Raw genomic sequence first — 25330 nt, forward strand, 5'->3', positions numbered from 1 at the left:
CCATTACTATTGCCACACGAATCACATTGGACCACAAATGACTTCCCAAGATTTGGTAAAACAACTACTGGATCGAAGTCCTCTTTTTCCTTATGAGATTGAAAGCTGAAATCTCTTTTTGTGTCCATTTGAAAGTGACCTCTTTCTTTTGCAAAGCATGTAGGGGTGAAGCAACCTTGGCAAAGTTCCTGATAAACCTTCTATGGTAAGAACATAATCCCAAGAAGCTATAGACATTCTGCAAAGTATTCAAATATGGCCATGTCTTGAACCTTGGCAAGATCCATTCGGACACCATCCTTTGACACTATGTGGCCAAGAAAGTGGATCTCTTCCAAGAAGAATTCACTTTCTTAGGATTGACAAGCAGCCTGTGATTGTGTAGCTCTTCGAACACAAAGGTCACGTGACGCCTATGCTCCTCTTCATTCTTCGAATAGACTATCATGTTATCAAAGAATGTACCAACAAACTTTTGATGTGGATGAAAAATCCGGTCCATCATCCTACTGAACGTAGCAAGAGCATTGGTAAGACCAAATGGCATCAATAAGAACTCATATAGACCAAATGTCATTCTAAACACAGTCTTGTGCAAATACTCTAGTCTGATACGAATCTGATGGTATCCTCTCTTAAGGTCTATCTTGCTGAAAATTGCACCACCCTCTAAACGATCAAGAATATCATGAATCCTTTGAATAGGAAACCTGTTCGGAATAGTATTCTTATTTAACGCACGGTAATCAATACGCAGGCCCCAAGAGCCATCCTTCTTCTGCACTAGAAGCACTGGGGAGCAAAAGGGTGAAGAACTAGGTTGAATCATCCCTTTTTCTAAGACCTCCTCTACTCATAATCTCTTTCTGTTGGGCTGCACTAACCTTGTAGGGATGTCTATTTAGTGGGCTAGAACCTGGCACAAAATCTATCGCATGATCCTCAAGCCTCTCGAGCGACAACTGAAACAATATTGAATCTGAAAAACAATCACTAAACTCTCACAAAAATGTAGACCTTTGTTTATCTAACACATAAATGTGACTGACAATTATCTGAAACATCACGTGCAAAAATCAAGTATGCAAAAAGATGATTCTTAATTACAAAAGTGATAGCCGCAGTTGATACAATAGGGACAGACTCCCCTTTAAGCTTTACATCCAGGATGTGAGTTTTGCCCCTATGTTGAAGGTGACCTTTCTGTTAAAAAGGTCCATTACTCCATGTACACGGAGGGATTCCCAACAACGCATCGCACCCTTCCACTGGCATGATATAAAAAAAAAATGTGTCCACATGCGATTGGATATTCAAATGCAGCTTTCCAATTGGGAGTAACACACTATGAATGGCCAGGACATGCAAAACCTGCCTCTGTTGTGTACCTCATCTCTTTAGCTTTGATGCCCAATTCGATAGCCAACTCTGGTGAGATAAAGTTTGCCTTAGCACCTGGATCAAAGAAAATAAGCGTTGTCTGTTCCCTACTTTTACCCCACGGTTTGCATAACTCACTCGCATCCGAGTTCGGCCTATCACCACCCACCATGTCCGGCACTAAGCCTGCTGTGGGTTTGGGCTTCTTCCTTTTCTTGTCCTCTGAGTCAGGTGGCCTCTTTCTCTGTGGACAATCTGCAACAAAATAACCAGGTTGCTCACAAATAAAGCATTTATTCTTAGCCATTAAAGTCTTCTTCTCTTCAAACTACTTGCGCACAAAAGGCTTCCTTTTATGTTTCTTAGCTTGTTCTGCAGACGTCTCAGCTGAGTCCTTAGCTTTCTTTGCCTTTTTTCACCCCTGGGACGCTTTAGGAATCGCTTTAGCAAAGAGCTTCTTTGCTGAATTTTTCTTGGGCTGGTCCCCTTTCACATTGCCTTGGAATCTACTGTCTTCTCCCTTCAACAAGGCATGACTAGTGTTGGCAACTTCCATAAGTTGAGTAAGGGTGGCTTTGTACAGAGGTTTCTAAGCCCTTTTGGCAGCCCAGAATAACACTTCTCTATTTGCTCTGTCAGTGGCACGAACCTGTAGGAAGTTACTGAAAGCAGCACTTTACAAAACTTCGGATTGTACTCCTCTACGCTTTTGCAAGAAGTCGCATTGAGTTGGTGCCAATCCGTCATGACATCGGCTTCAATTCATTTGATAGCCATGCATGCCTGTCCTTGCATCAGCAATGTCGTCCACCATGAACACGCATTTCCTTTCAAGAAAGTGGCAGCTTTCTTGACCTTGGAAGCCTCTGTAAACCCCCCCCCCCCTCCCCTGCATAAGCCGTATCAAACAATTGGAGGAAAGTAAGGGCCTTCGTCTTGTCCTCAAATCCGCTGAAAGTATCAAACTTCATAGCTGCACCACCTTCTTTGTATGGTTTTGGCTTTTCCAGCACTCCCAAACCATTTAATCCGACTTTTGGGCTATGGCAGGTGGCTTGCTGAACTCGTAAAGCCTGTCGAATTGGCGTCCTAACCACTTGTTCATGAACAGAAGGAATTTGTCTTGGAGCCCCAACTAACTGTGCAACATGCGAGTGCTCCCTGCCCTACTGAGACGCATAAGGAATTGGGGCTTGAGCCTCAACGGGCTCTCCTGCATGAGAAAGTTGCCTTGTTTGATGTGACACTGGTGGAGCTTACAAAAATTCCATAAACCTAGGATTCTGCACCAACCAAGAAAAAGGTGGTTTGCACTTACACTATGAAGCACTATCATCAAAGCTTTTGGGACACTTATTAACCTACGTCCTTCAAAAGTTTGGCTTTGGAAGAAGTGTGAAAGATAGACCATTGGATTATCATCGACCCTTAGTAGGAGTATTTCCTTTCCAATCAGGTTTCTACCATTCATGAGCTTATGGAACAAGCAACGATTGGATATCTTATGATGAAGCCCACAAACCCAGATTTACTCCAAGTGAAGAAGAAGTCAGACACCTTTTAGGAGCCAACTCACCCCTCAGCAAAGCGAAACCTTAAAGCAAGAAGGAAAATGTTTCGGATGCTTTCAAACAGCGGGTACTTTACAGCGATGTTCCTTCCACAAGGAAGATTCAGCATCAAAACAACCCTTTACTAAGAAACCATCTAAAGAATGATGTAAATTTTATGGGCATATGTACCTTTGATCTTCTTTGAACTATCAGCAGATTCCCTTGGTTTTTTGGAACTGTCCAATGAATTATCGGTTGGTTCCCTTGGTCCTTCTTTGAACATTCCCGAAAGACATGTCCTTGCTGTCACAGAAACGGAAGCGTGATCTTGCAACTTTAAAATTTTTAACAATTTTTTATAGCACTCTGCACAACACAAAATTGAGAAAAACAATGGACAAAATCAACACAACACTAAGGATCAAAAGATAGGCTGGTCCCCCCCCCCCCCCCCCCTTCCTTAAAGGAGATTCTTATTAACTTCTGAACTGTTACAAGCACATGAACCCAAAACAGAATTCACTCTTCATGTCCCAAATCCTTTTCTAATGCATAAAGCTGCATGGTTTCATAAGCCTATTGGTTGAAATTCATCATACCTGTAGCCGAAGACGGCTATGTCTGCCTTTGTACGGGAATTTTTTGCGCGGAAGAAACTTCTATTGATATCTGCTCGCGTGAGGGATGCCCACACGAGTTCTCCTTGGCTGAAATTTGAATCTAGAATGCGTCACAGTGCTGAAATTTTCATGGGCAGCCGGTACTGCGCTTGTCTGAGTGCGGCTATTCCTCGTAGGGATGCACACAAGCTCCTATAACTGCACTCTACCTCCGCCACGCGCTTCACAGTCTCTGCACGGCCTTTACAAACACCAGAGTGAGAGAATCGCGATGAGAGAGAGAATTGGCTGAACTAAGAGCCGAGCGAGAGACCCCTGTATGTGGGTGGAAACTGTTGCCAAAAGCCCCCAATCTGGTAGCGTTACATACTCATATAGCCTGGCACTGCATGGGGTGAGAGAGAGAGAGAGAGAGAGAGAGAGAGAGAGAGCAAACTTTCTACGCTACTCTTGCAATTTTTCTCACGCTATGGTTAAGTTTATTTTATTTGGCCGCGTTTAAATTGGCCTGGCGCTTCTTTTTAAACGTTTTAAACCTTTCACTTAAAAATAGGCATTAAATCCTAATTTTTTGGCCAATCTTGAGCATTATTAATCCAATTGATTTTATATCTCTTCCGTCTCACTCTACCAGCTCCCGTTGGGTCATATTCCATTGTATCCGTGGGCGGCCACCGCAAAACTTACCCCTTCATAACTAATTGGTACCAATAAATTCATATATTCATTCTGTGTGCACAAAAATCATTTTCATTTATTAGTAGCCGTACCTAATCATTTTCATTTATCTATAGCCGTAGCTAAAAATATTACATCCCTTTGGCTTCTAAACAGTTGTTCTCAACTATAAGGCTTCATGATACTGATGCAAGATGTTTGCAAGATCTCGCAATTTTGATTTCGTCATCTACTGAGCATACTTATGCAGGATGTCTACGAAATCTTGCAATTTTGATTCCATCATCCACTGAGCATCTAGAGGGGAGTAATTCTTCGAAGTACTTACAATGAGTTCTTCCAGACTTTAGTTGGCGTTCTTGATGATGAATGATTTGTTCTGGAAGAAGTATTTTTTCAGTTTCAGGATCTTCTACAACTAGTTTTGCATGAGGTTCGCCAACGAAAAGTCGTAGAAAGCTCGTGTGAAAAGCTTTATGGATTTTCGAAGTCTCTGGAAAATCCAATCTAAATGCTACATCATTGATCCGTTCTGTAATCTTAACCGGGCCATAATATCCGTTAGAAAGTTTTACAACGTTCCCTTTCTGATTGGCTTGTTTCTTAAGTCACGATTTATCTAACTTGAGAAGAACAAATTGTCCTTCAGTGAGGTTGAGATCACGACAATGTGTATCAAGTGTTTTCTTTTGCTTTTCTTGAGATCTAAGGATAGCGCGTTTCACTTATGTGACGTTCTTAATTAAGATCTGAGCCAATGCCTAGATCTAACTGCTTTAGAGCACCCTAGACCGAAGAGGTTTGTGCTCTTCCCATTCCAAATAAACTGTTGAGCCCTCCGAAGAGTCTATGCCCGATTTCGCTCTCTACAACAGAGAGAGCATTCTCCTGAGCACTTCTCCCACACGAGAGACTAAGTGCTACAGCTCTTCCAAACTATCGGAAGTTCTAAGCTTTCAAGAGTCCTGATGCACTCTCCTACCGAGAGTTCTAGCACGGGTCCTAGTGCATTCCTTTACTGGGAATTCTAGCACGAGACTCTCCCGTTCAAAGAGTCGAAGTCTACTTAATTAGTAAGAATTTAACACGCACACACACTTAAGTATTCCAAAGTACTCTTACCGCCATTAATTCTTTTTCATTCATTGAGGGGTTAAGTTCGGGTTCTTGCAAGCGTCGACTTTCATAGACGGCAGCATGTCCTTCCTCGTTAAATACCGCCATTAATTCTTTTTCATTCTCTAAGGGGTTAAGTTCGGGTTCTTGCAAGCGTCGACTTTCATAGACGGCAGCATGTCCTTCTTCGTTAAATACTGTTCCAATCCCTTTGCCATATGCATTGGACTGGAGCTCCTTTTAGAGATCTGGCACAACTAGTACATGTTCATGTATCAAATGATACTTAAGCCTTAATAGCCCCATAAAAAATTGCATACCTCTTACTCTAAATCTGGTTGAGGCCATCCTTGAACAGCCTTTATCTTAGCTGGATCTATCTTACCTTGTTGTAACTTGTGGGATGTGATAATCGATGCAAATTGAAATGTTCCGTCTTTCTTTTGAATAAGCAAGGTTGGTGAACAGTAAGGAGAATTACTAGGTCGAACAAGACCCTTCTCGAGAAGTTCATTTACTTGTTTAAGGATTTCTTCTTATTGTAACAGACTAACTTGGTAAGGTGGCTGATTTGCGGATGAATTGCACGGAATTAGATGAATACGATGATCTTTTGGTCTTTTAGGAGGTGCGTCATCTGGAAGAGTGTCAGTTAGCTGATTCTTATCTGAACTCGACAAGACATTTTCAACATTTATCTCTCTGTCTGTGACAAAAAAAATAAGCCAACAGACACTTCTTTATTTCTTGTTAATAGTGATGTGACTGACATTGGGTATAGCCCAATCACTAGCACTTACATCTACATCATACTACTTCCCTTTAAAAATAAAGGACACTTTCTTATTTACATAATCTGGGAGAGAATGAATTCTATAATGCCAAGGCATTCCCAAACTAACGTCACAACCTTGTATTGGATCAGCTAGGAAACACTCAATCAGAGTACTTCCGAATGTTCAGATTGGGAAATATTGGAGTAAAATTTGTAGTCAACCCTTCAAAGACTGATCCTAAACTGATAGGAGTGCCCAATCTCTCGGGAGTAAGTCCAAGAGATTCTGAGGTATCCATTGAAATAAAATTGTGGGGGGAGCTTGTGTAACAGGCCCGTGGGGCGGTAGGCGTTGGCTTTCACCGGAAATTCTTTACTTTAGACACACACAGAGAGTACTTCGCAAAAGTAACCTGTAACGGGGATTAACACCTAAGTACACACACGGCTCGGAAGCTAGAATGCTCCGAGCAGACGCCGACAACCTGTTAGGCCCCAAAATTGGCGCCCCTTTCGGTATTCTTTATTCTTTAACAGAGGGAATAAAACCAGTGATCTCCTACAAGCTGCCCCGCACAATCTAGGCTAAGAAACCCTTGTTCTGGCCCAATTTCGGCAGCATAACTGTACTAGGACGCTTCACAAACAGTATCCCCATGCAATCGATGACTTTCCCGACGCATACGGACACTTTGCAAAACCTGGCGAGAATCTGCAGTACGCTGAATTCTCTGTTTTCTGCCCCGAAAATGCGCCAGATCACCTGTACAGCGGTCCCCTCGCGTCCCCGAACCTCCTGGGGGTATTAGGGTCCGTTTAGGGCCGAAACCCTAAACCTGCAAAAATACACAGCAGGCTGTAATTCCCTATTTTGGGCTCCGTTTCACGTGCCGGCAAGACCTCGAGCTTCCGCACCTATAGGGCTACTTGCTCTTTGAATTGGACGAGATTTCTCACGTGAAACCTCTCTAAATTCACCTGTACCTGCGGGGGATTAGCCGCTAGCTAATCCAGTACCTGTGCAAGAGGCTCTTGCCTCAGCAATCGCGCATGAACGCACATAGTTGTACATTGGTCAAATGCCTGGCACCACACTGTACATAAGGGGGAAAGGAAGCACTCCATAGCTCTTAACCTGTTGACAGACAGCAAATGAGGCCTCTTCCCAGCTTAAAAATCAGCGCCCTTGTTTTTGTAGGAGGAAAGTGCATGAAAAATTGACACTTGGCGCATTTACAAGCATTTTCCCGTTTCGGGTTCGCCGCTTAAAAATCTCCCGACTGGTCGCCAGTTGACTTCGCGGCGGAGTTGTAAAATGTTTCCCTAGTCATACCGGAGGTAATGACGCGAACACATTTCACGGCCCAAAATAGCAGTTCCCTAAATTTTAGAAAATGATTCCGTTGGGCTCCCTGTGGTCATCTGACCATCTATCCTCATTGGGACCGCATCCAAAAGTGCAATGTGACCCAATTGTCGGATACTTTCTGTTGGTAGTCACACCTTGACTTTAGGCCTTTATTGAGTTCACTTCCTAGTATCCACCAACTTGCTAAGTGCGACGGGGGGACCTATATGATCTTGCTCTGAGCCTAGACATCCTCTTACTATACGAATTCCAGTGCCGACCACTTCCCGTGTGCGGGTGAACCATTGGAAAGAAACCAACAACTAAAGTTAGCAGTTGCCACGTCCTGGAGACATAGTTAACAGCTGCCATGTCCCCGTGACATACCCCCCTCTTGAAATCGCAAACGTCCTCGATTGCATACCATAAATACATGCCACTGATGATCTTGTGCTATGAACACTCTTTTATCATCGCACGTATCCGCAAGAAAGGTCATAACACATAGATACAAATGACTTAATGAGACCTTCACACTTTTGTCATTTCCATCTATTACACTGAATTCATATGTACATTTGATGTACTAGCTCTATCATTACCCCTCCTTTGCACACGTTGGGTTGGAGGCTGTAACCCAAAGGCTTCAAGGTAAAGTTGCAATACATTTGGTGACTCTGACAGTTCATGCTCTTCCATCCACTTTGCATCTATAGGAGGATAGTTCTTGAACTTCACCAAATAGTGTCTTGCAACTTGTCCTTTAACTTTTCTGTCCTTATGTGCCAAAACTTGCTCAAGTACGAGGATCTCATCAAGTTCCTCAACTTCTGACCGATCCTCATCTGACATATCTGCTGGCACATCACCCACGAAGGGTCTTAGAAGACTCACGTGAAACACATTATGAATCTTCCATGTGCAATTTCAGCCTGTAAGCCACATCGCTGATCTTGACAAGCACTTGAAAAGGCCCATAGTAACGCATGCTCAGCTTAGGAAATAGCTGTTCCTTGCCCTTCATCTTCTTTAACCTTGCCTTTTCGAACCTTAACAGAACCCAATCACCAGGTGATAGTAGCAATTCACGACGGTGACGATCAACAGCCTTTTTCTGCTTTGCCTGAGTCTTCTCCAAGGCAACTTTAATTTTCTTATACACCTCATCCATGTTCTCAACATATCGATCTACCTCAAAGATCTTGTCCTTTGTATGCAGAATGGGAGGAACCTTTTTGACGCCTTCAACAATCTCAAAAGGTGCTTTGCCAGTAGACGAATGCACCGTATTATTGTACGCATACTCAAGCATAGGCAAGTACTGTTCCCACTTGCCCTTATTATCTGACACATAGCATTTCAGCAGATCTAAGACAATAGAATTAGCCTCTTCTTATTGTCCATCAGTTTGTGGATGAAACGAAGACGAGAACTTGAGCGTAGTGCCCATGTTCTCAAACAATCCTCTCCAGAACAAACATGCGAGGATCACGATCACTGATAATCGATTGTGGCATACCATGGTACTTAAAACACATTGTACATGAACAAGCGTGCCATTTGATCAGGTTTTATCTTCTTCCTGACATGGATAAAATGGGCCTGCTTGCTGAACCTGCAGATAATGGTCCATATACCATCATTCCCTGTTGGCGTTCTTGGAAGATCAAAGAAAAATTCCATAGCAATGCTTTCCCATGGCTTATCCGGAATCGGTAGTGGTTGTAACAACCCTGGTGCCTTTTGCCTGTCAAACTTGACCTTTTGGCAAACTATGCATGCTCACACAAAGGCATCCACATCTCTCCTCAAGGTAGGCCAATAGAAGAATGTCTCTATCGCTTTAACCGTTGCATCAATGCCACGATGCCCTGCATACGGTGGGACATGACTCTCTTCCATGACCTTATGTCGCAGTGGCCTAGTGACACAGTCTGCCATGCATCATCATAAAGCCATCTCTGAGGAGGTAGTGCTCGTGATGTTGCCCCTCTTGTTACTGTTCAAAGATCCTTGCAAAATCTTCATCAGCAGTATAGTGTTCCTTCATGTTATCTAGCTCATGATGATAAGGAATTGACACAGCTGAAATTTGTGGCTTTCTTGATAAGGCATCAGCCACAACATTCTTCTTGCCTTCCACATGCATAATCTGGAAGTGGAACATGGAAAGAATGTTTGCACATCGCATATGCTTTTCAGATAACTTTGACTGTGTCAAGAAGTATCGCAAGGTCTAATGATCTGTTTGGACAACAAAATTAGCACCTAAGAGGTAGTGCTTCAAGCTAGAAAGCGCATGAATCACGGCCAAGAGCTCTTTCTCATAGACTTGCATAGTCCTCTCTGGCCCTTGCAAAATTCGGCTTTCATAAGCTACTACCCGTCCATCTTGCATTAGCACTGCTCTGATGCTACTGCCACACGCGTCACACTAGACCACAAATGACTTCCTAAGATCTAGCAAAACAATAACTGGATCTGAAGTCAACTTTTCCTTTAAGAGACTAAAAGCTGAAATCTCTTTTTGGGTCCATCTGAAAGTGACCTCTTTCTTTTGCAAAGCGTGAAGAGGCGATGCTATCTCTGCAAAATTTCTGATAAACCTTCTATAGTAGGAACACAATCCCAAGAAGCTTCTGACATCGTGCACAGTCTTCAAGTCTGGCCATGTCTTGATAGCTTCGACGTTTGCAGGATCCATTCTAACACCATCCTTTAAGACTATGTGGCCAAGAAAGTGGATCTCTTCGAGTAAGAATTCACTTTTCTTAGGATTGACAAGTAACCTGTGACTGCGCAGCTCTTCGAACACAATGGTCAAGTGATGCCTATGCTCCTCTTCATTCTTCGAATACACTATCATGTCATCGAAGAACGTCCCAACAAACTGTTGATGCGAGCAGAGAATCCGGTTCATCATTCTGTTGAACGTGGCAGGAGCATTTGCTAGCCAAAACGGCATCACTAGAAACTCATAAAGACCAAATGTTGTTCTAAACACAGTCTTGTGTACATCCTCTGGCCTTATACGAATCTGATGGTACCCACTCTTAAGGTCTATCCTGCTGAAAATTGCAGCACCCTCTAAACGATCGAGAATATCATCAATTCTAGGAATAGGAAACCTATTCTTGATGGTATTCTTATTCAACACACGGTAATCAATACACATGCGCCATGAGCCATCCTTCATCTGCACTAGGAGCACTGGGGAGCAAAAGGGTGAAGAACTAGGCTGAATCAGCCCCTTCTCTAATAACTCCTCAACCTGGCCCATAATCTCTTTCTGTCGCGCCGCACTAACCCTGTAGAGAGGTCTATTTGGTGGGCTACACCCTGGCACCAAATCTATCTGATGGTCCTCAGGTTTCTCTGGTGGCAATTGCGATGGTAATGAATCAGAAAAACAGTCACTAAACTTTTGCGGTAATGTTGACCTTTCTTTATCTAACACAGATAAATTTGACTGATCACTATCTGAGACATCACGTGCAAAAATCAAGTACACAGAAAGATGATTCTTTATTACAGAAGTGATAGCAGAAGCAGATACAATAGGGACTGACTCTCCTTTAAACTTTACATCCAAGATTTGAGTTTTGCCCCTATGCTGTACAGTGATCTTTTTGTTGTAGGCATCCAAGACTCCATGCACTCGGAACATCCACGGGATCCCCAACAAGGCGTCACAAGCTTCCAACGGCATGATGTAGAACTCTTCTGTGTCCACATACGACCGAATATGCAGACGCAGCTTTCCAATGATGGGAGTAACACACTCTGAGTGGCCAGGACATGCCAACCCTGCCTCTGCTGTGTACCCCATCTCTTCAGCTCTGATGCCTAGCTTCATAGCTAACTCTGGTGATATAAAGTTGGCTTTGGCACCTAGATCAAAGAAGATGAGTGCCGTCTGATCCCTAACTTTACCCCATGCCCTGCATAATTCACTGGCATCTGTGCTTGGCCTGTCACCCACCATGTATGGCACTAAAACTGCCGTGGGTTTAGGCTTCTTGCCTTTCTGTTCTTTTTTATCCTCCGAGTTAGCTGGTCTTTTCCTTTGTTCTCAGCCATTAGGACCTTCTCTTCCTCGAGCGACTTGCGCACAAAAGGCTTCCTTTTCTGTTTCTTTGCCTACGCTCCAGAAGTCCCGGCTCAATCTTTGTCTTTGGTGAACTTTTCTGACCCCTGTGACGCATCAGGAGCCGTTTTCACAAAGGGCTTCTTCGCTGAATTTTCTTTTTTTGCCCTCCTTTGTCGTTGCTCGGAAATCCACTGTCCTCTCCTTTCAACAAGGCAAGACCAGTGTTCGCAACTTCCATAAGCTGAGTGAGGGTAGCCACTTTGTTCTTTGTACAGTGATCGCGAAGCCCTTTAGGCAACCCACAACAGTACTTCTCTATCTGCTCTGTCAATGGCACAAATCTGTAGGAGGTCACTGAGAGTAACGCTTTACAAAACCTCCTATTGTACTCCAGCAAGCTCTTGCACGAAGTTGAAGTAAGTTGGTGCCAATCTGTCATGACGTCGGCTTCAAATTCATTTGATAGCCAAGCAGATGCAAAGATTTGCTTGAAGTAAACCCAAGTGGCGGGTGCGTGCCCTTGCATTAACAATGTCGTCCACCATGTAAGCGCATTGTCCTTTAAGAAAGGGGCAGATTTCCTGACCTTCGAAGCCTCTAGAAAATTCCCTCCCGCATAAGCTGTATCAAACTGCTCGAGGAAAGTGAGGGCCTTTGTCTTATCCTCAAAACCACTGAAGGTACTGAACTTTACAGCTGCACCACCTTCTTTGTAAGCCTTCGGCTTCTCTAGTGCCCCCAAGTTGTCATATGGAATGGTCTGCAACATGGGCACTGTAGTAGGCATGATCGGCACATCTTGGCCATTCACATTTTGCGTCAGCGGTGCGATATTTGGCTGCTGTCCAGAAAAACAAGCCATGCCAAAATGACCTTGTGGCACCCCAAAGTGGTCGTGGTTGCTCTGAAAACCCTGCTGCATGTCGATATTACCATACATGGGGTTTGGCATGATGCCTTGCATACCCCCGAACATTGTTCCTGGCATGTACGGCCGACTTACAGGCGCATAACCAGCCATACTTTGGAACACTCATCCACCCCCGAAATACCCAGGATGTATTGTGGGTGGTGGAAAAACTGAGTGCATAGCGTGGTATCCAGTTCCCTCTCCATTCAAGACAGCATACTGGCTTTGAAAGGTGGCGGGCTGAACTGGCATAACCTGTGGAATAGGCGCTCTAGCCACCTATTCAAGCACGGGAGGAACCTGTTTTGGAGCTCCTGACTCCGCAACATGCGAGTGTTCCCTATCCTCCTAAGCCACATGAAGTACCTGGGCTTGAGCCTCAACAAGCTCCGTACGAGGCGTAGGTTGCCTATTGCTGTTGCACTGGTGGCGCTTGCAAGAACTCCATAAACCTTGGATTCTGCACCAGTTCACCGCGGCAACTAACTAAGTCTTGAACGCATCATCCTCAAGTTGCCCAGTCATAAAGCACTGTACTACTAGAGGGACGTTCACATTGACAGGAGGTACAGACTAACGTGGCCGTGAGCTCTCGCCAATCTCGAAAACCATAGGGGTCTCCTGCTTGTCCTTTGAAGAGGAACCCTCTTCCATAATGCCCTTCCCCTTGTCGGCCATAGTGTAATCCCACGTTCGTGCACTTTGTGTCTTTACCCAAAACAACCGAGGCTCACTCTTTGAGGAAAAAGTGATTGATGTCCTGGCAATGGAACCATGTAACCGGCCCGTGGGGCGGTAGGCGTTGGCTTTCACCCGAAATTCTTTACTTTAGACACACACACAGAGTACTTCGCAAAGGTACCTGTAACGGGGATCAACACCTAAGTACACACACGGCTCCAAAGCTAGAATGCTCCGAGCAGACGCCGACAACCTGTAGGCCGCAAAATTGGCGCCCCTTTCGGTATTTATTTATTCTTTAACAAAGGGAATAAAACCTGTGATCTCCTATAACCTGCCCCGCACAATCTAGGCTAAGAAACACCTGTTCTGGCCCGATTTCGGCAGCATACCTGTACTAGGACGCTTCACAGTCAGTATCCCCACGCAATAGATGACTTTCCCGACGCATACGGACACTTTGCAAAACCTGGCGAGAATCTGCAGCACGCTGAATTCTCTGTTTTCTGCCCCGAAAATACGCCAGATCACCTGTACAACGGTCCCCTCGCGTCCCCGAACCTCCCGGGGGTATTAGGGTCCGTTTAGGGCCGAAACCCTAAACCTGCAAAAATACACAGCAGGCTGTAATTCCCTATTTTGGGCTCCGTTTCACGTGCCGGCAAGACCTCGAGCTCCCGCACCTGTAGGGCTACTTGCCCTTTGAATCGGACGAGATTTCTCACGTGAAACCTCTCTAAATTCACCTGTACCTGCGGGGGATTAGCCACTAGCTAATCCAGTACTTGTGCAAGAGGCTCTTGCCTCGGGAATCGTGCATGAACGCACATAGTTGTACATTGGTCAAATGAAAAGCCCACTAGAGGGGCATAACATACTGCTCATAGGGGAGAGAGAGCAGTGCGTAGCGTGCAGGGCATCACTCCTGGCACCACACTGTACATAAGGGGGAAAGGAAGCACTCCATAGCTCTTAACCTGTTGACAGACAGCAAATGAGGCCTCTTCCCAGCTTAACAATCAGCGCCCTTTTTTTTGTAGGAGGAAAGTGCATGAAAAATTGACACTTGGCGCATTTACAAGCATTTTCTCGTTTCGGGTTCGCCGCTTAAAAATCTCCTGACTAGTCGGCAGTTGACTTCGCGGCGGAGTTGTAAAATGTTTCCCTAGTCATTCCGGAGGTAATGACGCGAATACATTTCACGGCCCAAAATAGCAGTTCCCTAAATTTTAGGAAATGATTCCGTTGGGCTCCCTGTGGTCATCTGACCATCTATCCTCATTGGGACCGCATCCAAAAGTGCAATGTGGTAGTCACACCTTGACTTTAGGCCTTTATTGAGTTCACTTCCTAGCATCTACCAACTTGCTAAGTGCGACGGGGGGACCTATATGATCTTGCTCTAAGCCTAGACATCCTATTACTATACGAATTCCAGTGCCGACCACTTCCCGTGTGCGGGTGAAATCACCGTTCACATTGGCCATATAATGTCCGATCGTTTGCTACTTCAAGAAGAGGGTCTCAAAAATAAAACAAAACCCATTGGAAAGAAACCAACAACTAAAGTTAGCAATTGCCACGTCCTCGTGACATAGTTAACAGCTGCCACGTCCCCGTGACAGCCTGGATCAAACAACATCAATACTCTCTGCCCATTCAAGCTGCCCCACCCTTTGAGTAGCTGCCTTTTTCCTTTCTCCTTCCTGGTGTTGGCTTGTCGGTTAGGTACTGAATTTGATGGAGGAGGAGGAGCATCTTTCTTAAGTTGTGGACAATCTGGTTTCTTGTGGCTTTCTCGCCACCATAGAAACATTTGGCTTCTTCCATGTACGCCTTCAATTGAGAGGGAGTGAGGAAGTTAGTTTTCTGTGCTCCCTCTGGCTTCTTTTTTGGGCCTTTGGGCTGATCTAAAGACCGCTTTCGTATGGAGATTTCTGCTTCAGTAGTAAGAGCCTTTTGTTGTGCATGAAAGGTACTAAACTCCTGCTTGTGAGGAGTTCCTTTCGAATGCAAGTTACCGGCTATCAGGGCGAACTGCATCATAATTTGAAGAGTGTTTCGGGGGTAGAGCTTCATACTTTTCTGAAGTACTGGCTAGAGTCCAGCTTAAAACTTGTGCGTCTTCTCTTCATCAGAAATTTTCATAAAGGGAATAATTTGAGGAAGACCTCCCAAAATTCTACAACGTAGTCGGACACAACTTCATTCTCTCTTTGGAAAAGCCAATCCTATTCTTTCTTCACATTGTGGGTAAAGTCAAGGGGAAGGAACTGTCACAAACTGGTGACGTGGCTGGCCCCTGGACACACTTTGAGTGGGCACCAGATACACACACACACACACCCCGGCTGGCAGCACCGAGAAACGCGGGCAGGGTGCTGACGTGGCAGACCCGGCTTTTGCGGCGCAATTTCCGTTGGCATGCGTATGGATCCCGTGATTTGCGAGCAACTGTACGGAAAGTTTCTTTTGCGCACCTTAAATTCTACGCAAGCTAATTGAGTAGCTTTTCGAATAGATGGTTTATTTTTAAGAGCTTTTGAATTGAGAAGCTTTTGGGGCTCTGCTTTTGGGCATCCCTTGTAAACTTATAAATAAATAAGTGGGCAGCAGGGCCCTCACAACTCAGAGCATCTGGACGCAGAGTTTGAGAGTGAAAACCCTCCCACTCTCGTGTACTTTGAACTCAATTAATACAAAAAGAAATATCGAAAGGGGCGCAAGTCTTTGGGGCCAATATCTCTAGGCACGGAACTCCATCGAGCCGTGTCGAATCAATTGTGAACTGTCAATTGTTTTGAAGTGAATCTTTGTTGTGTCGCTGTAGAATCTTGACTTGGGGTGTCCAAGTTTGTTACAGTGGTATCAGAGCACGGCCGATTTCTCTTCTACCGGGAAATCCAATCCTTTTCTCGCGGCACTTATGGATTTTAAACAACAAACAGTCGAGTTCCTCTGCATCTGGGGATGCGGGAAGAGATTACGAAGAAGATTCTCACGAAGAGTACAGGCCGCTTCGGCCTACTCAGGCGGAGATTGAAGAGATGGAACGTCGACAATTGGTTGACGATGCGACAAAGATGATGATCAACCTCGCGAAGGATCCGAAATTTGCTAAATTTTTGATTCAGACATTCTTCGACGAAGTGCACACCAAGTGGCAGAAAGCCACAAATCCACCCCTCAAACCGGCACTCAAGAAACCTCCTACTCCGAGGATGTTTACAGAGCAAGAATTGGAAGAGGTGGTTGATACACGGATTACTCAGCTTTTTGACGCAAACAATAAAGCCAAAAAGCACGACAAAAAGCAGAAGAAAGGAACTGACTTCCCGGGTTATTTGGGTCGTCAATCTACTTTTGCCTCGGCAAGAAAGCAGAAGAAGTATGTGCGATTTGAAGGGAGTATCAAGTTCTTCTTCTTCTTCTTCTTCTTCTTCCGACAGTTCTTCTAGCTCTTCTGACTCGAGCGAAGAAGACAGGAAAGGGAAAAAGCGAAGCAAAAAGCAAAGCTTCGGAAAGGGCAAGGAAAAGGCAAAGAAGCCTAAGTTTCGCCCAGTTTCTGACAGTTCTACAGAGAACTCGTCTTCAGATAGTTCGGACTCTGACGATCACAGATTTTATGCTTCGAGGGCTTTGGCCTTCATACAACAGTTTGATATAGCTTTCTTTGGAGGGCATTACTTAGAGCACTCCAAGATTCGGAGGGCTACCTCTTACTTCAAGGGAAATGCTCGAACATGGTGGTCCATTCTTCTATTGAACAAGAAAGTGCCAGTTAAATGGCTGAAATTTAAAAGGCTTTTTATTTCTTCTTGGGTGACTCGGGAGTACGAACGAGATATACGAACTGCTTGGAATCATCTTCGGATGACCAAGAAAGATACTTTGGACGCATATTGTGAGAGATTTTGGAGCTCTTTTGTACGTGCTTCTTTATTTAAGAAGATCTCGTTTAAAGGACAGATTGAGCGGTTTAGCTGCTGACTTCTTACAGAGATCCGAGATCATTGCTTAGAACAAATGTCAGATTCTATTCAAGAACTGATGAGTCATGCGAAAAAGGGCTTTGTCATACATTCAGGCAATCTGACTTACCCCACAAATGAGATCATGACGCAGAGAACCGAACCGACTTCTAAAAATAAAAGTACAAAGAAGAATAGTCCCCAAGAAAAGAAAGATAAGGATGCACAACCCCGGCTAATTCTTCGGGAGAGAGCCAACTACATCAAAGAGGGGAAGTGTTTTGGATGTGGGAACATGGGCACATCTCCGCAAAGTGCCCTAATAAGGTACAGAAAGAACAAGATGAAGAAAGGCCAGAGAGTTCGAAAGCAACTCAGGAACGTGGACGAAAAGGCAAGATGAAAGCAAGACTGGTTCCAAATTGCATGGGTATTGACCCAAGCACGATTGATAAAAGTACAAAACTTTGATGAGCTTGGGGCAAATTGAAAGATCAAGAAGCTCTGATTTTCTTTGATGGAGGAGCCAAGGCCAACTTCATTTCACCTGAATTGGCGGCGCGGCTCGAGATTACACCCGATCGGATGGGACCACAAGCAGAGGCAGCTCTAGCGGCACCCGGCAGGGAGGTGGCCATTACACCTGTCATTGGCAAACTTTGGTTGCATTGCCACGGGTATTTGGGGCACGAGGACTTCTACATAATACCCTTGGATTGGAAGGTTGTGATGTCCTCCTGGGAGTTCCTTGGTACCATAAGAACAATGCCGTGGTCAATTATCCAGCAAAAAAAGTGACATTGACTATTGAAAAGGGTAGAATCATTGTACTTGACTCCCTATTGTATCGGCTTCAGCCATTTCGAAATCAATGAAATCCAGTCTGTTTGTTTACTCAATTTTTTTGAAAGAGTTGAATGATGAACATAGGACAAATATGTCTGACCTTGATAAAGAATGCCAAGATTTTCTCCACCCTCATACCCATTGCTTTTCTGAGGGCCTGCCAAGCAAGTTGCCACCAGCTCGTCTCGAGGATCATACCATTGATCTGATACCTGGAAGCACACCACCGAGCCGGCCACCTTACCGTGTGAGCCGAGCCTAGAAAAAAAGAGATTATGAACCAAGTGAAAGACCTCTTGGAAAAGGGTCTTATCCAGCCGAGTACTTCACCTTACTGCTCTCCGGTGTTGTTGATTTTGAAGAAAGACGGATCTTGGAGAATGTGCATTGATTATAGAGCTCTCAACAAAATCACCATCAAGAACAAATTTTTGATTCCTAGGATCGATGATATTCTAGAACGACTACAGGGATCCTCTTGTTTCAGCAAGATCGATTTGAAGAGCGGATATCATCAGATTCGAATCGCGTTGAGAGATGTCTACAAGACAATTTTTCGGACGACTTTCGGTTTATTCGAGTTTTTGGTAATGCCTTTTGGCCTTACCAATGCTCCAGCGACCTTTAACCGAATGATAGACAGGATTTTCAGAGAGTACAGATCTTTGATGACATTATTGTCTTCTCTAAGGATGAGGCTATACATAGAGAACATCTGCCACAGGTCTTTCAGGCATTGCGGGACACAAGTTGGTGATCAATGTAGAGAAGAGTGAATTTTTCCTACAAGAGATACACTTTTTGAGACACATCCTCTCAGCAGCAAGAGTGCAGATGAACCCGGCCAAGATTGAGACTATACGTGATTGGCTCGAATTGAAGAATTTCAATGAAGTTAGAAGCTTCTTGGGCTTATGTTCTTACTACCGGCGGTTCATTAGAAAGTTTGCAGAGGTTGCTTCTCCTTTGCATATTTTGACACAGAAAGGAGTCCGTTTCTCGTGGGGACCCACAGAGGTGACTGCCTTTCAGACATTGAAAGAGAAATTAATCAGAGGATCAGTTTTGACTTTGCCGGATTTGGAGAAGTCATTTGGAGTATATTGTGATGCTTGTGGTCATAGTCAGGGTGCGGTCTTAATGCAAGAAGGCCATGTCATTGCCTATGAGAGCCGATTGTTTTTGAGGCCGGAATTGACAGCACAAATTTATAAGAAAGAGATTTTGGCGGTTATCCATGCCCTTACTCAGTGGCGACATTACCCACTCGGAGCCGATTTTACGGTCTTCACAGATCACCAGAGTTTACGCTACTTCTTGTCACAGAAGTAGCTATCGAAAAAGCAGATGCGGTGGGCTAACATCTTGTCCACAGGTTCACTTTCAGATTGTCCATGTTCAGGGACATAAGAACTTGGTGGCAGATGCTTTGTCTCGGAAGCCGTTGGTCTTGGCTATTTCCGCGATTCATCATAGCAGCTTCGAGGACATGGTCGATCAGTACACCACATATCCAAATTTTTGCAAATGTATTCAATCGAATACAGAATTGGGAGGTAGTAGCGGGATATTCCATTTGGGATGGCTACTTGATGAAGAAAACGATGTTGTGCATTACACAACCGTTGAGGGAAAAGGTTTTAAACGAATGCCACTGCCCACCATTTACGGGCCACCGCGGCATTGATACCACCTTGAAAGGTGTGGAAAAATACTTCTTTTGGCCGAGATTCAAGAAGGATGTGGACGATTTTGTACGCAATTGCTTGGTATTCTAGAAGGTCAAGTTTGACAGGCATAAAGCACAGGGATTGTTACAGCCGTTACCCATTCCCACCCGCCACCCATTCCCACCCGCCCCTGGGAAAGTATTGCAATGGATTTCATTTTTGGTCTCCCGACGACACAGAGTGGGCACAATGGTATCTGGACTGTTATTGACAAATTTAGCAAGCAAGCTCATTTCATTACAGTGAAGAAGACAATCAAGCCGGATCATTTAGCGAGACTGTTCATTGTCCAGATATTCAGATTACATGGCATGCCTGGGACAATTGTCCCTGACAGAGATCCCAGATTCACGAGTTTGTTTTGGAAGGCGATTTGGGAGAACATTGGTACACAGTTGCAGTTCTCGTGATCTTTCCACCAGCAGACACCTAGGCAATCTGAGATTGCAAATTCAGTCGTATTGGATTTATTGAAGTCTTACATTTCGGATCAGAAGACTCAATGGGAAAAGTATTTACCCTTGGTGGAATTTGCCTGTAATTACACGATACACTCTTCGACGGGGAAGGCGCCATTTGAGATTTTTGAAGGTGCTCCAAAGGTTCCATCCTTCTTAAGCACGAAAGATAAGATTTTTGAAGCCGACCAGTACACGAGGGACTTGGACACAGCTTTTGCCAAGATCCGGGAGGCTTTAGAGAAATCTCAAGAAAGACACAAAAAGGCAACAGATCGACATCGTCGCGATTTGAAATTAAAGAAGAACAATTGGGTGCTCTTACGTTTTGAGACGCCTAAGAAAGAAAAAGGGAAAGGAGTGGCTTTTTCCAAAGCTTAGCATGAGATACTATGGACCTTTCCAGATAAAAGAAAAGATAAATGATGTCTCCTTTAGACTGAAGCTGCGCGATACTTGGAGAATTCACAATGCTTTTCATGTGAGTCTCTTGAAGCCTTTTAAAGGCGATGTGCCCGATGATAGGGAGCCAAGTGAGCAACCGGAAGTTGGAGGAAAACGAGGAGATACTCGTTCCAGAGCAGATATTGGCACATAAAGATAGAAAGATAAAGGTAAAGTGATAAGGCGGTTCTTGGTTAAATTCAAGAACTATCCTGCATTGGATGAGAAGTGGATGGAGGAGGAGGACCTGGCAGATACTCCTCAGCTTGTGAACATTTACCTTGAAGCATTTGGTTTAGCATAGTCTACTCCGATAGAACCCCGATTTCAGCATGGGCGAATCTAGTGCAGTGGGTATGCACAAGAGGGGAGTCACTCCACTCCTTTGTTGACAGATTGCCCCAATACCTTGATTTGATATAGAGTCACTGATGTCCCTTTGGGTTTTAAGGATACAACTGAGCTGACAGTATTCTGTTGTATGACTTTATGAATTGGAATTCCCGATAATGAAAATGATAATATGATACTGATTGATTTGTACTTGACTTGTTTTAGTGCAGGAACTGATAGACGAAATGACTGCAGCATTTCAGTATGATAAATCTCTATAGACATGATTGCAATAAGGATTAGTCAATCGGGCATCTCAGAGGTCCCGATTGGATCTAGATGCAATTGCTAAATACGTTGCCGATTAATCATGGTCTGAGATTGAAATGATTGTTGAATGTGATTTGTCATGTGATGTCCTGTGATGTCAAGTGATGTCCTGTGATGTGACTGTCGATTGGTACATGTGCTAGATGTGGATGTTGTCGATGTTGATGGGCATGTGATTTCATTTCGACAGGCTGATCTTACTTTTGGTCTTAGAATGCATTATAGGCACATGTGGCAAATAATCAAGGATATGGTTGATTCCAGATCTCCCATTCCGTCGCTCATCGCTGAGGATTGGCAGTATGTTGGTTCTTCGATCCTCTCTTTATTTACGAAAAAGGTATCTTGCCATTTGCAATCATCTTCTTGGATTTAGGAAAATTGTAATAAAGTATGGAATATGAATAATGGTACCGCATGGTGGCGCAACAAAGTCATGAAAGTGTGGCATGCTAAGCTTCCTTTGAAAGATCGATTGTTTATGTGGAGATGTATCATTGGGGTTCCCCCAACTGGCAAATTTCTTCGCTCCAGAGGACTTGGCCTCCTTGCGATGTGTTCGTTGTGGTGCCGGCATTGAGACTAATCCACATTTATTGTGATTTTGTTCTCATACATAGCGGTTTGTGGATCACATCTCTGTAGGTCTTTGCACTCGATTTCTGGGATAGTATTTGGTCAATATTCCCGCCAATACTCCGGTGTATGCATATTTTTTCGACTGGGCTAGATTCTGGGTGCTTTGGACATACGTAATCTTCTTATGTTTCAACAGGTTCAAGTGGATTATTTATGCTCCTTTAAAACTTCCCTTCGACAGTCTCTTAAATTTGCCCATGACTTGGATGAGCTCTCTTCCCTTCATTACGAGCTCTACTTTTGACTGTTTTTGAATTGCCACATGTAATGTTTTCTATGGGTTTTCCTCGTTTTGAGGTTTCCCATTAGTAATTCAATCTGATATTACTATAAAAAAGTGTGTGTGTGTGTGTGTGATAGGCAGTTGGATTTCAGAGCAGTCGAGATTGAGCTTTAACCAAGAGTCTTGATAGGGCTAAAAGTAGCTATTGTATGCGTTCCCAACCACTCTTTTATGTATCCACAAAATTTGGTCCATGGAGAATAAATAGGAGGGAAGAACATGTTAGGATCACTTAATTTAACTTTCTGGCTCAAATATTTTGTATGTAAATATGTACTGATTGAGTGTAAAGAAGGGAGTTCTGACCCTTTTTATGCAGATTCGCCTTTATATTTATGTTGTTTTTAGAGAGAAGAACAAGGTATTTTGTTTATTTCCCTATTGTTAAACATTTGTTTGTCAACTTGCTGCAGATTTGCAGAGACTTGATAGGCTGGAAACTTTAGAGCAAAGGAGCGAGAAGAATGCAGAAGTATGTGATGTTTGTCTTGATTGAGTTTTTCCTGCTTTGTCACCCATTGTGGTATGTTACTCAGATGCTGTTGTGTTTTTCTGACAGGATACGGAAGGAAAGGAAGAAGAAAAAAAGACTGGTGACGATGACGATGATGATGCCGAAGAGCTTGAAGAGGAGGAGGAGGAAGAGATTGGCGAGGATGATTATGCACAGGTCCGTAAGTTCTTAATCGTATTTACAAAGAGTGAGTCATTCTTGTCTGACATATGACAATAAAGGGTGCTTCTTTTGTTGGTTTGATTGGCAGAATTTCGGGTTTGATGATGATGATGATTACTTGGATGATGATGATGGAGGAGATAATGGTAGGAAGTTTTCCTGCTTTTTGCATCAGTTATCTGGAAAGTTTAGGGCTTTTGAAAACTAACTGGCTTTTCTCTACACAGAGGGGCCTACATATTAAGGATACAAAGTGAAAAACACAGAGTGAAACTTTCTTTGCCATCGGTGATGTTTGGGAGCTGATTGATTTAGAGGGCCATGGCACATAAGCATCCCATACGCCCATTGCTGGGGAAGAGGACAATTAGAAGCAGAGGGATTAAAGAAGTCAAGATGTCTCATGCATTCAAATATCTTAAAAGAATTCTTTGCATCAGAAATGCTACACAAAGGTGTATTTAGAGGTTTTGGAGGCGGAGGCTTCCATGCAGGTACAAATGGTCTGAAGTATAAAAACAACAGTGACTCATGGTGCATTATATAACGGGTCAACACTCAATTTCTGCGGCTTGATCGATAAAAACACATTTGTTATAATATGCCGGTTGGGCATATTTCTGTAGTATATGGTGCAGGAACATGCAAGAGGCCAGCCCATATGTTAGATACATAGTTAGGGAAAGGTTTGCCTCAGCTTTGTCTAGAGCCAGTTGAGAATCTTAATTTTGCTGGTTTCAAACCACAGTAAAAAGGAAGGAAAACCTGTAAAGTTACAATAAACCAGTTAAAAAATCTTGTAAAATTGCGAAATTTTCTAAGTAGTTCCTGTTTGTATCTTAATGGGGAGGAAATCCAGCCATTCGGTAAATAGACTTTTTCAAACACTGGGTTGTTAAATTAGTTATTAGGGCTTGAAATAGCTTGGCAATTATTGACTTGTTGGTGAAATTATGCTTTGATCAGTTGTACAGTTCTTACTAGGCTTCCACACTGTGAGTCTGGAAAGTGACAAACGTAATCCTGTATTTTTGTTGAGGCTTATTCCAAGGTCAAGAAAGCCCTTCACTTTAGGAAACTATGCAGGCTTTCTTAGACTCTCTGATTATTGCTTTCTCCTCTCTGTATATTGCCCACTTTTGCTTCTGTGACCTTGGCTAACTTTGCTCGTTGCACTGATGTATCGTCTCATGACAACAATCTTCTCTTCCATATCAGAATAGTCCATTTACCTCAATGAGCATTGGGTCCCCAAGTCTACAAAATGGACTCTACCTTAGTCAGCTATTCTTTGAGTATATCATTTTCCAAAATACCGTCCTTTTTTTCCCATACACAGGGGAATTCGTCTGTGAGAGAGAGGACCCCAGCATTGAATTTTGCAACTTCTGCTGTGCTGCAGCCAACCTACCCCAAGGTTTTGCTTAATAATGCATTAACTGACATTGGGCCGCTTGCACATCCGTGCATATGCACTTATCAACTACCTTATTTTTGTGCTATTTACTGCCTCTTTTAGTACTACGCTTCATTATGGCCGAATCTGCCTCATATCTCTAGAGTTGTGTTAGAAACTCAGCATGTATTGATGTATGCTCGTGTGTGGGAGCATATGTTAGTGCCTAGTTCTACACCCAACAGTGGGTGTAGAACTAGGCACTAATATATGCTCTTTAGAGTTATGTTGGAAACTCAGCACACCCATCTTGTATTGATATATGCTTGTGCGTGTGAGAGCATATATTAGGGCCTAGTGCTACACCCGCTATTAGGCACTGATAATGAGAATGTTGTACTTACTACTAGATAATATTATGCAAGATGGAGTTGATTGTTATATTGTCTTGTGGATGACTATCATCAATCTAAAGCTTGCACTTTCCTTTAAAGGTAAGTTTTGGTTTATTCTAGATTTATCTAGGTATATTTCTGTCTTGTAGACTTTTTTGACCCTTACAGGCTTTTCGTCTAAAAGCAATCGAGAACCCCTTTTTGTAAATTCAATCGTGCAAATTTTTGAGCTTTCTAAGATACCCCTTATTTTCAACTCATGTGGTGAGCTTACATTTTCTAGAGGTGCACCCCTCAAGGGTTAACCTAGAAATGTGGTCTCAACTTTAGTATTTCACTCAAATTTAAGGTATATGTAATAGGTGTAGAGAATCTTGACTCTAACTTTCGAGTGTCCCAACTCACTTTCTAAGAAATGAACTTGGGTTGTTGATCTACAACCCCCATATTTTGCTTCATTACTTGCCATAAATGATAGAAGAATCTTCATGGTCCCATCCTCCGCATTTTCAAATTATGCGTCTCTATAAAAGGATTGTATTTCAAGATCTATAGGTAGAGCATCCAAATGCAACTCCTTGATTAGAGCTCACTCAAATACTTCCATTTCTTGTATCTCTTATATCTTGCCAAAGTTTGTATGGCCAATCCTTTGTTAACATAGGTATATTCATCATT

At 43.5% G+C, this 25330-nt stretch overlaps 1 protein-coding gene across 1 annotated transcript in view; it reads left to right on the plus strand.

Annotated features, from left to right (window-relative positions):
- Nucleotides 1–23746, plus strand: part of LOC147420671 (uncharacterized) — an 88404-nt gene extending 64658 nt beyond the window's left edge. Inside the window, exons 5-8 of the mRNA XM_086504316.1 lie at nt 22599–22657; nt 22745–22855; nt 22950–23007; nt 23089–23746. Coding sequence (XP_086360442.1) covers nt 22599–22657; nt 22745–22855; nt 22950–23007; nt 23089–23105 — 245 coding nt within the window. The 3' untranslated portion in view covers nt 23106–23746. The remainder of the gene's footprint in view (nt 1–22598; nt 22658–22744; nt 22856–22949; nt 23008–23088) is intronic.
- The last annotated feature ends 1584 nt before the right edge of the window (nt 23747–25330 follow it).

This window comes from Adiantum capillus-veneris, chromosome 28 (genome assembly GCF_014529385.1).
Source record: "Adiantum capillus-veneris isolate H3 chromosome 28, ASM1452938v2, whole genome shotgun sequence".
NCBI lineage: Eukaryota > Viridiplantae > Streptophyta > Polypodiopsida > Polypodiales > Pteridaceae > Adiantum > Adiantum capillus-veneris.